General features: G+C 43.1%; 1 protein-coding gene across 2 annotated transcripts in view; it reads right to left on the reverse strand.

The window, feature by feature from the left end:
* TNKS2 (tankyrase 2) overlaps positions 1 to 10,136 on the reverse strand; it is a 62,696-nt gene extending 52,560 nt beyond the window's left edge. The window contains exon 1 of one of the 2 annotated variants that reach the window (XM_060102034.1): positions 9,646 to 9,911. In XM_060102034.1, coding sequence (XP_059958017.1) covers positions 9,646 to 9,844 — 199 coding nt within the window. In that variant the 5' untranslated portion in view covers positions 9,845 to 9,911. Of the gene's footprint in view, positions 1 to 9,645 lie in introns of both variants that reach the window. The other variant, XM_060102044.1, reaches the window with a different exon arrangement.
* Between the last annotated feature and the right edge of the window lie 3,315 nt (positions 10,137 to 13,451).

A 13,451-nucleotide genomic window follows, 5' to 3' on the forward strand; every position in this document is an offset into this window, starting at 1 on the left:
TACCGGACCTCTCACCGCTGTGGCCCCTCCCGCCGCGGAGCACAGGCTCCGGAGGCGCAGGCCCAGCGGCCATGGCTCACGGGCCCAGCCGCTCCGCGGCACGCGGGATCCTCCCGGACCGGAGCACGAACCCGCGCTCCCTGCATCGGCAGGCGGACCCTCAACCACTGCGCCACCAGGGAAGCCCCATTTTTTTTTTTTTTACAGCTGAATTATATTCCATTGTGTATATACACCTCAGTTTCTTTATCCATTCATCCCTTGATAGACACTTAAGTTTTTTTTCCCCATGTCTTGGCTATTGTAAATAATGCTGCAGTGGCACTACTTACAATAGCCAAGACATGGAAGCAACCTAAATGTCCATGGACAGATGAATGGATAAGACAAATATCATTTGATATCACTTATATGTGGAATCTAAAATATGATACAAATGAACCTATTTATAAAACAGAAACAAACTCACAGACATAGAAAACAAGCTTATGGTTACCAAAGGGGAAATGGGGTGTGTGTGTGTGAGACAAATTAGGAGTTTGTGATTAGCAGATACAAACTACTACATATAAAACAGATAAATAACAAGGTCCTACTGTATAGCACAGGGAACTTTATTCAATATGTTGTAATAAATTATAATGGAAAAGAATATGAAAGAGAATATATATACATATACACACACACACATATATAAAACTGAATCACTTTGCAGTAACCAGAAACTAACACATTATAAATTAACTATACTTCAATTTAAAAAAAAAGAAAGAAAAATAATGCTGCAGTGAACATGGGGGCGCACAAGCCTTTTTTCCTCATCTGACTAGACCTCTCAGCAACATTTGACAACTGACTACTCCCTCCCTTGTGAAACATCTCTCCTAGTTTCCATGATATCACACACTCCTGGGTTTTCCTTGTTTCATCTGTTCATTTAACAAATGATCAGGCAATATCAACCATGTAATGGACACTTTTCTGGGTGCCTGGGACATACTAGTGTACAAAACAGGCCAAATCTCTGTTTTTGAGGAACTTCTATGGAGGTGGGGGAGATGAACAACAAATGCACAAAATGAGTAGGTTAGAAGGTAATTAGAGGAAGACTTCCCTGGTGGTCCAGTGGTTAAGAAGCCACACTCCCAATGCAGGGGGCCCAGGTTTGACCCCTGGTCAGGGAACTAGATGCCACATGCATGCTGCAACTAAGAGCCCGCATGCTGCAACCAAAGATACCATGTGCTGCAATGAAGGTCTGGTGTAGCCAAATACATAAATTAATAAATATTTTTTAAAAAAAGGAAATTAGAGAAAGAGTAGAATAAGAAGTGATCAGGAGGGGCTTCCTTGGTGGCGCAGTGGTTGAGAGTCCGCCTGACGATGCAGGGGACACGGGTTCGTGCCCCGGTCGGGGAAGATCCCACATGCCGCGGAGCGGCTGGGCCCGTGAGCCGTGGCCGCTGAGCCTGCGTGTCTGGAGCCTGTGCTCCGCAACGGGAGAGGCCACGGCAGTGAGAGGCCCACATACCACAAAAAAAAAAAAAAAAGAAGTGATCAGGGTGTGTGTATGGAGTGGGTCGTAAAATGGAACAGGGAGGTCATCATAGGCCTTACTGAGATGGTGATATTTGATGAAAAACCTGAAAGAGAGAGTGTTAGCCCTACTGACCAACAGTTAGAAGGCCAGAGTAAATGGAGCCAAGTGAGAAAGGGGTAGCATAGCAGGAGATGAGGTTAGAAGTAATGAGGACCAGCTAGAGAGGCTTGAGGACCACTGTAAGAACTGTGGCTTTTTTACTCTGAGGAAAAAGGGAGTGTCACTGCAGGGTTTTGAGCTGGTAAATTACATGATATGACTTATATTTGAGAAGTACACTCTGGCTGTTGTATTGAGACTAGATTTAAGGGGGTTTAGGATAGAAGTAGATGAGAGATTATGGTGGTTTGGACCATAATGTGGTGGAACTTGTCAGAATATTAAGTAACAGATTCTGGGTACTCTGAAGGTAGAGCTTGCACAGTTTGCTCACAGATTGGATGTGGGGTGAGGGTAAAAGTGAGGAGGTTAAGAGAGGGTGGGGCCGAGAGGGGAGTCATGGATGACTCCAAGGTTTCTGGACTAAGAAATGGAGTGGTGGAGTTGGCATCAACTCCGATGGGGAAGGCTGCAGCCAAAACAGGTTCATGGCAAAAGATGAGGAATTCAAGTTTTGGACATGTCCTACTTCCCTGGGGGCTTCTTGCTTATTCCACCCTATTTTTAATGCCAGGATTCCTCAAGACTCAGTTCTCTACCCTCTTTTCCCCTCTTAGATGATCTCATCTTCTCCTATGACTTTAAGCACCACATAGATACATAAGCCGCAAATTTAAATCTCCAGTCTAGACTTTTCACCTGAATTCCAGACTGTTTACTGGACATATTTCCACCTGGGTATTTCAAAGGCATCTCAGACTCAACATGTTCCCTAACTTCTCTTCATTCCACCGACACTGCCCCAACCCACTGTCTCCAGCCTGAACTATTGCAAAAGTCTCCTTAATTGGGCCTCTCATTTCTACTCTGTCCCCAGAGATCTTTTTTTTTTTTTTTGTGGTATGCGGGCCTCTCACTGTTGTGGCCTCTCCCGTTGCAGAGCACGGGCTCCGGACGCACAGGCTCAGCGGCCATGGCTCACGGGCCCAGCCACTCCATGGCATGTGGGATCCTCCCAGACCGGGGCATGAACCCGTGTCCCCTGCATCGGCAGGCAGACTCTCAACCACTGCACCACCAGGGAAGCCCCCCAGAGATCTTTTAAACACAATCATCATATCATACCCCTATTTAAAATAATTCACTAGCTTCCTACTGCTGCTTAGAATAAAATTCAATCACGCTCCCATGGCCTACAAGGTCTACTGCATGAACTGGCCATTACCGCCTTCTCAAACTTCATTTCATACCACTCTTCCCTTTCTGAGCTGTGATCCAGCTTTCTTTCAATTCATCAAGTATGCCAACCTTACTTCAGTGGTACATGCTGCCTGTCTGCTTGGACTCCTCCCTTGCTCTTTGCATCCCTCATTTCTACTCATTGTCTAATCTGTTTAAATGTCTCCACCTTAAGAAGGCCATCCCTGAGCATTCTATTTACAGAAGACCATTCGGCACACCGACACATTCAATTCAGTTGGTTTTCCCCTCTCCTTCACTAGAATGCAAACTTCAGAAAAAAACACAGGAGTTTTTGTCTTTGTTGTTCACAGCAGTATCCTCTGGCACTTATTAAAACTTGTAATTACTGTTTAGTACTTATCTCCTGGACTCTCAAGTTCCATAAAAGGAGGACCAATGTCTATCTTGGTTCATCATTACTTCCCCAGTGTCCTTCACACTGCATGGCACATAGCAATTTGTTGATATGTGCTGAATTAATATATCACGGTATGAGAAAAGGAGACTGAGAAATAAAACTAAGAAAGAATGGCACTGCAGAAGCCACGAGGGAATATTTCAAGGAGGGCAAGGCCAAACCTGCTGCCACTATGCTCTGACCTGAATCTTCTTTACCACAGCCTGGGTACTGTTGATCACACTGTCCTCCCAAGTGAGCCACCCACAGCTGCCCCAGTCAATGGCTCTGCTATCCCAGCCATGCAACACCCACCTGGAAGAAAAGCTTTTAAAAAAGACTTAGGTTGGAGAGTAAGAGAAAAGGAATCAACATAAAGAAAAATTAGTAAAGGTATCTCTTTCTTTGGAAAGTTACTTGATGTGCCCAAGCACTTTGAGAAGGATCACTATTTCTTCAGTGGTAATCGACACATCTGAAGTAGTCAAAATGGTGACTCACAGAGTAACTTCCCAAAAAAGGAGTGTGAGGTGGGCATAGAAATAGGTGTAGTAGAACATCTAGTTGTTACAACAGATAGTGTTGATTAGGAAGATACCTGTTCCAAAGGATCAGTGATCAAGCTGAAGAAAGGTCAAGTGAAGCCTTTTGTTAAAATACCATTGAGAAGAGAAGAGAGAGAATCGATACTGATGCATCTGACTAAACACTGAAATTGAAGTTTTAGCTAGGGAGGAGACACAGGGAGAAAGGGTTAAGGTGATTTTATCTACATAGTTACCAACAGTCCAAGACACAGACGACTTCTACTTCAATAACTGTATCAACATAATTTCCTAGCCATTAAGACGTCTGACACCCATCTGGAGGCTGACTGACAGATCAGCATGTTTTCCAAGTCACAGCGTAAGGACTATATAATATGTGTGCAGAGGTCATGCTGCTATCCTGAGACAGTAGATAAGAGTCTGAGATTTTGAATGTTTGAAGCCACTTCTTGACATGAAAGGAATTATTTAGAGGGGGTCAGCAGGAAGCTATTTCAAATTTTAAAATCTTCTACTTTTGGAAGTTTGGTGAAACCTTAGCTTTACATGGCTTCCCAAACTCTGAGGGCTAATTCCTGATAAAATCCCCATTATTACAGTGTCAAGAGTAGTTCAAAGCACTTCTGTTAAGTACTCATTTCTTGAAGAAAAAATAGTTTTGCAAGGTATATTCTGTTCATGCTCTCACTGGCCAGGTAAAACATGAATAGGCATATCCTTAGAGTCAATGCCTATCTTCATATCCTAAGGATCTCTTTATAAAGGAATCAGAAGCCTACAGTTAGCAGTCATGGCTGCTCAGGATACATTGTGGTTTATTTTATAATTATGGAATAGCACTCATCTTCAAACATGAAAATCCTGATGAAATCATATAGTGAGTTTGAATCCACTATAAAGCACTGACAATGAAACCAAACAGGCTTATTTGGAAAGTAAATCTGCTGATCAATAAACTGTGTTACTTAATGGCAGGCACTGTCCCCTGTTCATTTCTGTCTACTGGACAAGGCTAGTATCTGGTATATAGGAGGACTTGATAAACATTTGTTTGGTGCATAGCTAATACTTTGTTGGAACAGTAAGCAAACGACCTCCACAGAAAATATGAAGTTAATGATTTGTGATGACTAAGAAAAGTAGTCTATTCAATTTCTCTTTTGTCAAGTTTTGTTACAGTCTAGATGCCATCAGTTTCAGCAGTCCCAGGAACTGTCTTGCCAGCCATGACTATTGTTAACAGTATCATATTTTGCTGCTCTACTGGAAACATGCTTTCATCTGAATGGCTTCCAGAAAGCTGTGAAGCACTGTAAGTCACTACAGAAAAACCAACTTAGACTCTTAGGAAGTTTCACTGAGAGCCATCACCTCCCCCTTTTTACAGTCCAAAGGTGGAATGGGCCACTGATGATGCAGCTGGTCCAATACGAAATGACAGTGATGTCTTGCCAACCTAAAGGTAGGCTGGTGTCATGTAGGGCTTTGTCAGAAGAAAACATTCAGAAACAGAAAATGTCAACAAATACCATCAAACAGAGAAGGCTCCTGTGGCCTAGGAGATGGGAATGTATAATCAAGCAGCCTTCAGCTTGACTTACACAGCCAGGACTCGTCAGATTTTTTTTAAGGAATATCATTTTATACTTCTCATTTACTATTAACTTTAGTTTACTAAGATCCAGAAAAAGTACTTCCCACGTATATTTCTTGAGAATGAGGAACACAAGGGACAAGGTTTTGCCTAGCTCAACTTGGGACAAATAAAATGGTCAGAGTGGAAGAAACCTGGAAAAGGATGCCATGGCCTCTGACAACCTGAATGAGGAAATACTGCAACAAGTACTCCAGACTGGTTGTTACTGAAGTCAACTGCCTACCTCTAAATCCATCAAGAGCTGAGGAAAAAGGTATAACTCAAGTCTTGATAATATACTGGGAGATCTGATAAGTCAAAAAAAAATTCTGAATTCTTAAGTAGACTGGTTTTTATTTGATACTGGGGTTTTCTACTGATGCAGAATTTAATTATTCCCCACTGCAAAAACCAATCCTGGAAACAAAAGTCTATAATTCTAGCCCTAAGTAAGAAATGTGGGTACATTCTGTGCATCTCCCATAATTATGACGGTGACCTACAGCCAAAAGAAGGAAATGCTTTTGAAACATTACTGGAGGTCTTCAATAGCACCATTTTGGGAAAGGATATCAATGGCAATCACAAAAGCTATTTTATCTTTGGTAGCTGAGTTGTTAAAATCTTCAATTGGAGGAATCATTCCACTTTCTTATACCAGTCAGATTCTGACTTACTGGTCCAATTGCCTACCCTATACAGAAATCCTTTCTACAGCATCTCTGAAAGATGCCAATCCAACCACTGTTTGGAGACTTGCAGCCAACCCCACAGTTGAATAGATTGTTAAAGGCAGTCTGACTCCTTGTAACCTTTCACCTACTAGCCCCTAGTTTTGACTGCCAAGGCCAGAGGAGTCATATTCTCTCACTTTTCTACTTGACTATCTTACACATATGTGAAGACAGAAGCATTGTTTAACCTTAGTCTTCTTTCATCTCTAGAATAAGTAACTCTAGCTTTCATATCAGTTGCTTATATAATAAGTTTCAGATGCTCTAGTTCCATTTCCCCTCTTCCAGGGAAAAAAACAAAAAAACAAACAAACAAAAAACCCCTCTTATATGCAATTCACATAATTGAATATAATAAAGTTAAGTCTGACTAGTTCAATGTATATGGCTGAGTAGCATACTACAAATACAAAACAAATGTTACCTTGTTTAACTGAACTCTAACAATGCAAGTTCTTCTTAAACCTGTCATTCTCTAGCTACATACATATGTATCACCTCCTTTCCACCATCTCTATACCTGAATTCCTTGAACCTAATAAATTATTTTACATATTTTCCTACTGAATGATACCTCTCTGCACACTCCAAAGAATATTTAAGATTCTCAAACCAGGGAATTCTATTCCTCACAGCCCAGTCCCCCGAGTTCTAAGATTCTTGAGAATACTGCGTATTTCTTTCTTTGGCTGTGATGGACAACAAGATGACTTTCTCCCAAAGATTCTGTCCCTCTTCATTTTTCAGAAATAAGTTCAGAGAAGCAATCTCCTTTACTGAGATCTGCTGTTTTCTAGGGGATTGTACTGTCAAGAATTTCAGATGTGATTGCTTTTAGCAAAATTAGAGCTGTAGCCTTCCTACCACCAACCTGCCTCTACAAGTTTTGTAATGTGTCACAAAAAACTCATTCATATCCTCTGTGTGTGTGTGTGTGGGGGGTGTAGGTAGGGGCCTGGTGGCAGAGGGATTGAAGAGGGAACCATTTTTCTCGTAAGAAGTGACTTCTTAAAGCATGCTTATCTAAGAAATGTAATCTAGACAATAGGAGAAAAGTTCCTGTTTATGTTGATTACTTTTTTCATTTGATAGAAGAACTTAACTCCTTTAGGACTGGCAATTGATTATTCCTTTAATTGAACTAAATATTTTAGATGAAAAGACAGACCTAATTTTTTCTAATCTGTTCTATCGTGATTCATTTTATTTTTCATTCCTGTCCCTTGGAAATCCAAACAAAAAGACAAAATCATGTCTATCCTACCCCCCAATAAAACCTCCAAGCTTTAATCGGCTTAAAAAAAATTTCCCTCCCATAGCTTACCCTATAATGTACAAACACAAGAAACTGCTTGGTCAGGCAGTTACAGTCCCACCTACATTGAGCTTCCAATAACCTGCTTACATGCATATTAACATAACGAATAACTCACCACCTACAAAGATTTTATAAAATATATTCTCCACATATTAAGAAAAATGCAGCTGGATGCACTTATTTAAAAATTAAGAAAACACGTTCTCTCTCATTAATCTAATAATAATTTAGATTGAATTTACCGAGCTAATTAAAAAAGTTTCTAATACACCTGAGTTTAAATACAGGGCTTTAAAGCTCTGATTTAATGTAGACTATTAGTAATTTTTATTTTATTAGTTTCTTTTATACCTTGACTTCTTAAGCTTATAACCTGTACCTGAGAATTTGGGTAAATTGTGAGACGTAAGTTGGTTCCTAAAATACGTTTTCCATTTCAGTCTAAACAAACCACATGAAATCTATGTAAAAAGTACTCTGCAATGTTGGGACAGAACTCAGGGTGGGATGGTTGGGAGGAATAAGGTCAATAAGAAGCTAATCCATAATCTTAAGCCTCTAAATATTACTATTTTCAGATATGAACTCATTAATACAACAAATTCTTGAAAGGTAGCAACTAAGATCTTCTTTGGTTATTTTTATCCCACAGATCAAGTGAACAGAATATAAGTAACACTACCCCTTGGATTACATATCGTTGGTTATGACGGTTTGCCAAATCAGTTATTTAAATGATTACTACACGGACAAGCAGGACAATACAAATTAGCTGAGGACAGGCAGCACTGATCACCAAAATTTTAGGCAAAATGGCTAAACAGAAGATTAGACTTTGGTATTCTTCATCCTTCCCTTTCTGCTGCCCACAGGCTGTTTATAGTTCTCCCACCGACGGTCCCCCAAACCTTCTCCCTTAAAAGGCTCCTCAATGAGAACCCAACAAATTTGTAATTGATGGAGAAAGCATACCTCCCAGTAGTATTTACATTTTCAAACAGGTACAGGTTAAAACAAACAAATCTCCCACTGGTAGAAAAGTGTAAAAGCAATGTCTGTGAACAAGGAAATCTTTCTTATGCTTCTCTGCTCATCATTCCTACTCCAAGAATGTTTTAGAGAGTGCTTTAAAACATACTCTTCTGCTTTTTCAAAAAATTATTTTAAACAATCATGTAACGCACGAAGTGAAAAACCAGCATTATCTGAAATATGAGACTCTATTCCCGCTTTCAATTGCGCATGGCTCACTTGAGGATAGAGGTAATCACGATCCTTCCTCAAAGTGAAAAGTATAAATGCTTTATAGAAATAAGATGTAAATTGAAAAAAAACCGTAATTCAAACGATCTAAATCTCAGAATGAGGCGAGGATAGTCCCAACTTAAATTCTAGATTCAAGCTAGAGTACCTGCACCATCTTTCCTCGCATTCTACTACTTTCCACCCCAATTTGTACGTGTCTGGCAGAGATTACCCGCCCGCACACAACCTAAGTCAGATATCAATTCTCCCAAACTTGACTCTTTCCAGTTCTAGTCTCCAGAAACTTGCTAATGACTGCTACCCAGGTAAATCTATTAACGCTAATGTGCCAATGATTAAGCTGCTGCTCCTAAATCACATCCCTGCATTTTACAAAAGCATTAAGAACGTAACCCAAAGGCTTTTTAAGAGTTATAGTGGAATGTGCAAGAACGATAAATTCTGGAGATAACTGGCCTTTAAATCACAAGGTCTACTACGTCCCTACTCTTTCTAGTATGCAGAGGCCTTTTAGGGTAGTAAGACCGGAAGTTGGTACAGGTATTGTCGACACAAAACAAAGCAAAAAAGCCCAAACAAACAAACGAACAAAAACCCCACAGCTTCCAGTGAGTAAGGCACACTCGCTCCCTAGTCCCCTAGGGGACTCCTCAGTCCCCACTCGACGACATCGAGATGACCAGGACCAGAGCCCCAGGGGGGAAGGGCGGGGGCAGGAGGAGCACTGTGTCTGGTTTCGGGCCTGCGAGCCGGGGTGCGCAGGTGGGGTCTGGGGGCGAGGCGAGGCGGCGCTGGCCCCAGTTACCTGCGGCGAAGTGGAGCGGGGTGGACTTCCTCCCCGCCGTGTCGCGGCTGTTCACCTTCTCTGGCGTCACCAGCCTCTTGACTCGCTCCACGTCCCCGTTGCGGCACGCCTCGAACAGCTCCCGGGCGGCCGGTTCCACGGCCTCGGCAGCCGCGCCCGCGCAGGCCGCACCCCCGCCAGCGCAGCGGCGGCCCGACATGATCCTGGCCGCCGCCGCCGCTAGCAGAAGCGCCAGCAACGGCAGCAGGAGCCCCGGCCCCGCGAGCAGGAGGGCGAGGCCCCCCGGAGGAGACGCGCTCAGGGCCCGGGCCGCTCGGATCCCTGCTGTCACCGGGCTCGGCGCAGTCCCATGGCCGCGCCGCCCTGCGCCCCTCGCTCGGCCTCGCGACCCCGGCTGCCCCGCGGCGGCGGCAGAGGTACCGCGGTCCCGCCGTTCGACCTCCGAAGCGACGCGGAGGCGGAAGCTGGCAAGGCCCCTCCTGCCAGCTCTTCTGAGCCCTGGGAGCGCACGTGACGTCGCGCTGCGCGTGCGCAGTGGTCGTAGAGGGCCGGGCAGGTTTCGGCGAGCGGGGCGGCGCGGAGGGGTTTGTGGGAAATGTGAGGCGAGATCCTCCGGCTTTGGGAGGAGAGGGGGATTCGTCCCACCGCCATCTTTGTGGTGGGTTTTGCTGAAGTGGAGCGACTCTGCTTATGGTCTTTCTTAAAGAATGGATTTCCTGATCTGAATTTCATTATTACACTGAAGAGAACTCTTGAAAGTTTTTCCCCGATTTTGCATATTATTTTGGACTTCTTTTGTGGAAAATTTCCATGTTTTCAGCTTCCACAATCCCTTTCTCCTGGGGGTTTCTTTTCTGTTTCGCTTGTTTGTACACCCCCCACCCCTATCTCCACTGTCTCTTCCCTTCCCCCGCAACTATTTTGCTGTTTGTGTGCCACTTCTCGGAAATGAATGAGTTGCTTGATGGGAAGTTTGGATGAGCTGCCCCAAGATCATTTGAAGAAAATTAGGAAAGCAATGAAAGTTTGTTCCAATTCTAAATTAATAATTGAGAGGCATGGCTTAGATTAATTACTGTTTCCATAGTTATTAGTTTAGGACTAAATGAGGGACCCCTCGTAACTCCATATTATGCTGCTTTGGCTGAGGTGTGGATATACGGGTGACAAAGTTCAATGAGTTGCGATTTATTTTTTTGCTATGAAAACAAGAAATATACGGGTGACAAAGTTCAATGAGTTGCGATTTATTTTTTTGCTATGAAAACAAGAAAAGCACATAATTCTCACGCTTAAGGTAGTGATCAGCTGGGGTTTTTTATTTAAAGATTTTTTTGGTGTGGACCATTTTTAAAGTCTTTTATTGAACTTGTTACAATATTTTATGTTTTGGGTTTTTCTTGGCCAGAAGGCATGTGGGATCTTAGCTCCCCAACCTGGGATCGAACCTACACCCCCTGCATTGGAAGGTGAAGTCTTTTTTTTTAAATTAAATTTATTTATTTACTTATGTATTTATTTTTGTCTGAGTTGGGTCTTTGTTGCTTTGCCCGGGCTTTCTCTAGTTGCAGAGAGTGGGAGCTACTCTTTTTTTTTTTTTTTTCCCGGTACGCGGGCCTCTCACTGTTGTGGCCTCTCCTGTTGCGGAGCACAGGCTCCGGACGCGCAGGCTCAGCCGCCATGGCTCACGGGCCCAGCCGCTCCGTGGCATGTGGGATCCTCCCGGACCGGGGCACGAACCCGTGTCCCCTGCACCGGCAGGCGGACTCTCAACCACTGCGCCACCAGGGAAGCCCTGGGAGCTACTCTTCATTGCAGTGTGTAGGCTTCTTGCGGAGCATGGGCTTCAGGCGCCTGGGCTTCAGTAATTGTGCTCGCGGGCTCTAGAGTGCAGGCTCAGTGGTTGTGGCGCACGGTCTAGTTGCTCCGCGGCATGTGGGATCTTCTCGGACCAGGGCTCAAACCCGTGTCGCCTGCATTGGCAGGCAGATTCTTAACCACTGCGCCACCAGGGAAGCCCTGGAAGGTGAAGTCTTAACCACTGGACTGCAAGGGAAGTCACTCTAGACAGTCTAATCATCTGTGAATGTGAATGTTGGAAAAAGTTTCTCCTTTTCCCATCCTAGGCCTTAGGCCTTACTGGGTTGGCTAAGACCGCTAATGTAATATTGAGTAAAAGTATTGATATTGGATATGCTTGCCTTGTTCTGTTTTTTAAAAGGACATCTAACCTTTTACTGTTAAGAATGATGTTTTGGGGATTTCCCTGGTGGCCCAGTGGTAAGAATCCACCTTCCAATGCAGGGGACGCTGGTTTGATTCCTGGTTGGGGAGCTAAGATCCCACATGCCGTGGGGCAACTAAGCCCATGCACCACAACTACTGAGTTCCCGTGCCTCAACGAGAGAGCCCGTGTGCCACAAACTACAGAACCCACGCGCCCTGGAGTCTGCGCGCCACAACTAGAGAGAGAAAACCCACACGCCACAACTAGAGAGAAGCCTGCACGCTGCAACGAAAGATCCTGCACACGTCAAGAAAGAACCCGCGTGCTGCAACTAAGACCTGACGCAGCCAAATAATAATAATAAAAAAGCCATCTCTAAAAAAAAAAAAAAAGATGTTTTTTCACCTAGAAGAGAACATAGGCAAGACATTCTCTGATTAAACCGTAGCAATATTTTCTTAGTCTCCCAAGGCAAAGGAAATAAAAGCAAAAATAAACAGATGGAATCCAATCAAAGTTATAAGCTTTTGCATAGCAAGGGAAACCATAAACAAAATGAAAAGACAACCTACAGACTGGAGAAAATATTTGTGAATGATACGACTGAAAAGGGCTTAATTTCCAAAATATACAAACAGCTCAGACAATTCAATATCAAAAAAACAACCCAATCAAAAAAATGGGCAGAACTAAATAGACATTTCTCCAAAGAAGACATACAGATGGCCAACAGGCACATGAAAAGATGCTCAACTTTGCTAATTATTAGAAAAATGCAAATCAAAACTACAATGAGGTGTCATCTCACACCGGTCAGAATGGCCATCATCAAAAAGTCTATAAATAATAATTGTTGGAGAGGATGTGGAGAAAAGGGAACCCTCCCACACTGTTGGTGGGAATAGAAATTGGTGGAGCTACTATGGAAAATAGTATGGAGGTTCCTCAAAAAATGAAAAATAGAGTTACGATATGATCCTGCAGTCCCACTTCTGGGCATATATCTGGAAAAGATGAAAACTCTAATTTGAAAAGATACATGCACCTCAATATTCATAGCAGCACTATTTACAATAGCTAAGACACGGAAGCAACCTACGTATCCCTCTACAGATGAATGGATAAAGAGGATGTGGCATATATATATACACACACACACACACAAAATGGAATATTACTTAGCCATAAAAATGAAATTTTGCCATTTGCAGCAACATGGATGGACCTAGAGATTATCATACTAAGTGAAGTAAGCCAGACAAAGACAAATATTATATGATATCACTTATATGTGGAATCTAAAAAATAATAAAAATGAACTTATTTACAAAACAGAAACAGACTCACAGACATAGAAAACAAAATTATGGTTACCAAAAGGGAAAGGAGAGGGGGTGACAAATTAGGAGTTTGTGATTAGCAGATACAAACTACTATATATAAAACAGATAAACAAAAAAGATTTACTGTAGGGCTTCCCTGGTGGCGCAGTGGTTGAGAGTCCGCCTGCCGATGCAGGGGACACGGGTTCGTGCCCTGCTCCGGGAAGATCCCACATGCCGCGGAGCGGCTAGGCCCA

This window comes from Mesoplodon densirostris, chromosome 1 (assembly GCF_025265405.1).
Source record: "Mesoplodon densirostris isolate mMesDen1 chromosome 1, mMesDen1 primary haplotype, whole genome shotgun sequence".
Taxonomy (NCBI): Eukaryota; Metazoa; Chordata; class Mammalia; order Artiodactyla; family Ziphiidae; genus Mesoplodon; species Mesoplodon densirostris.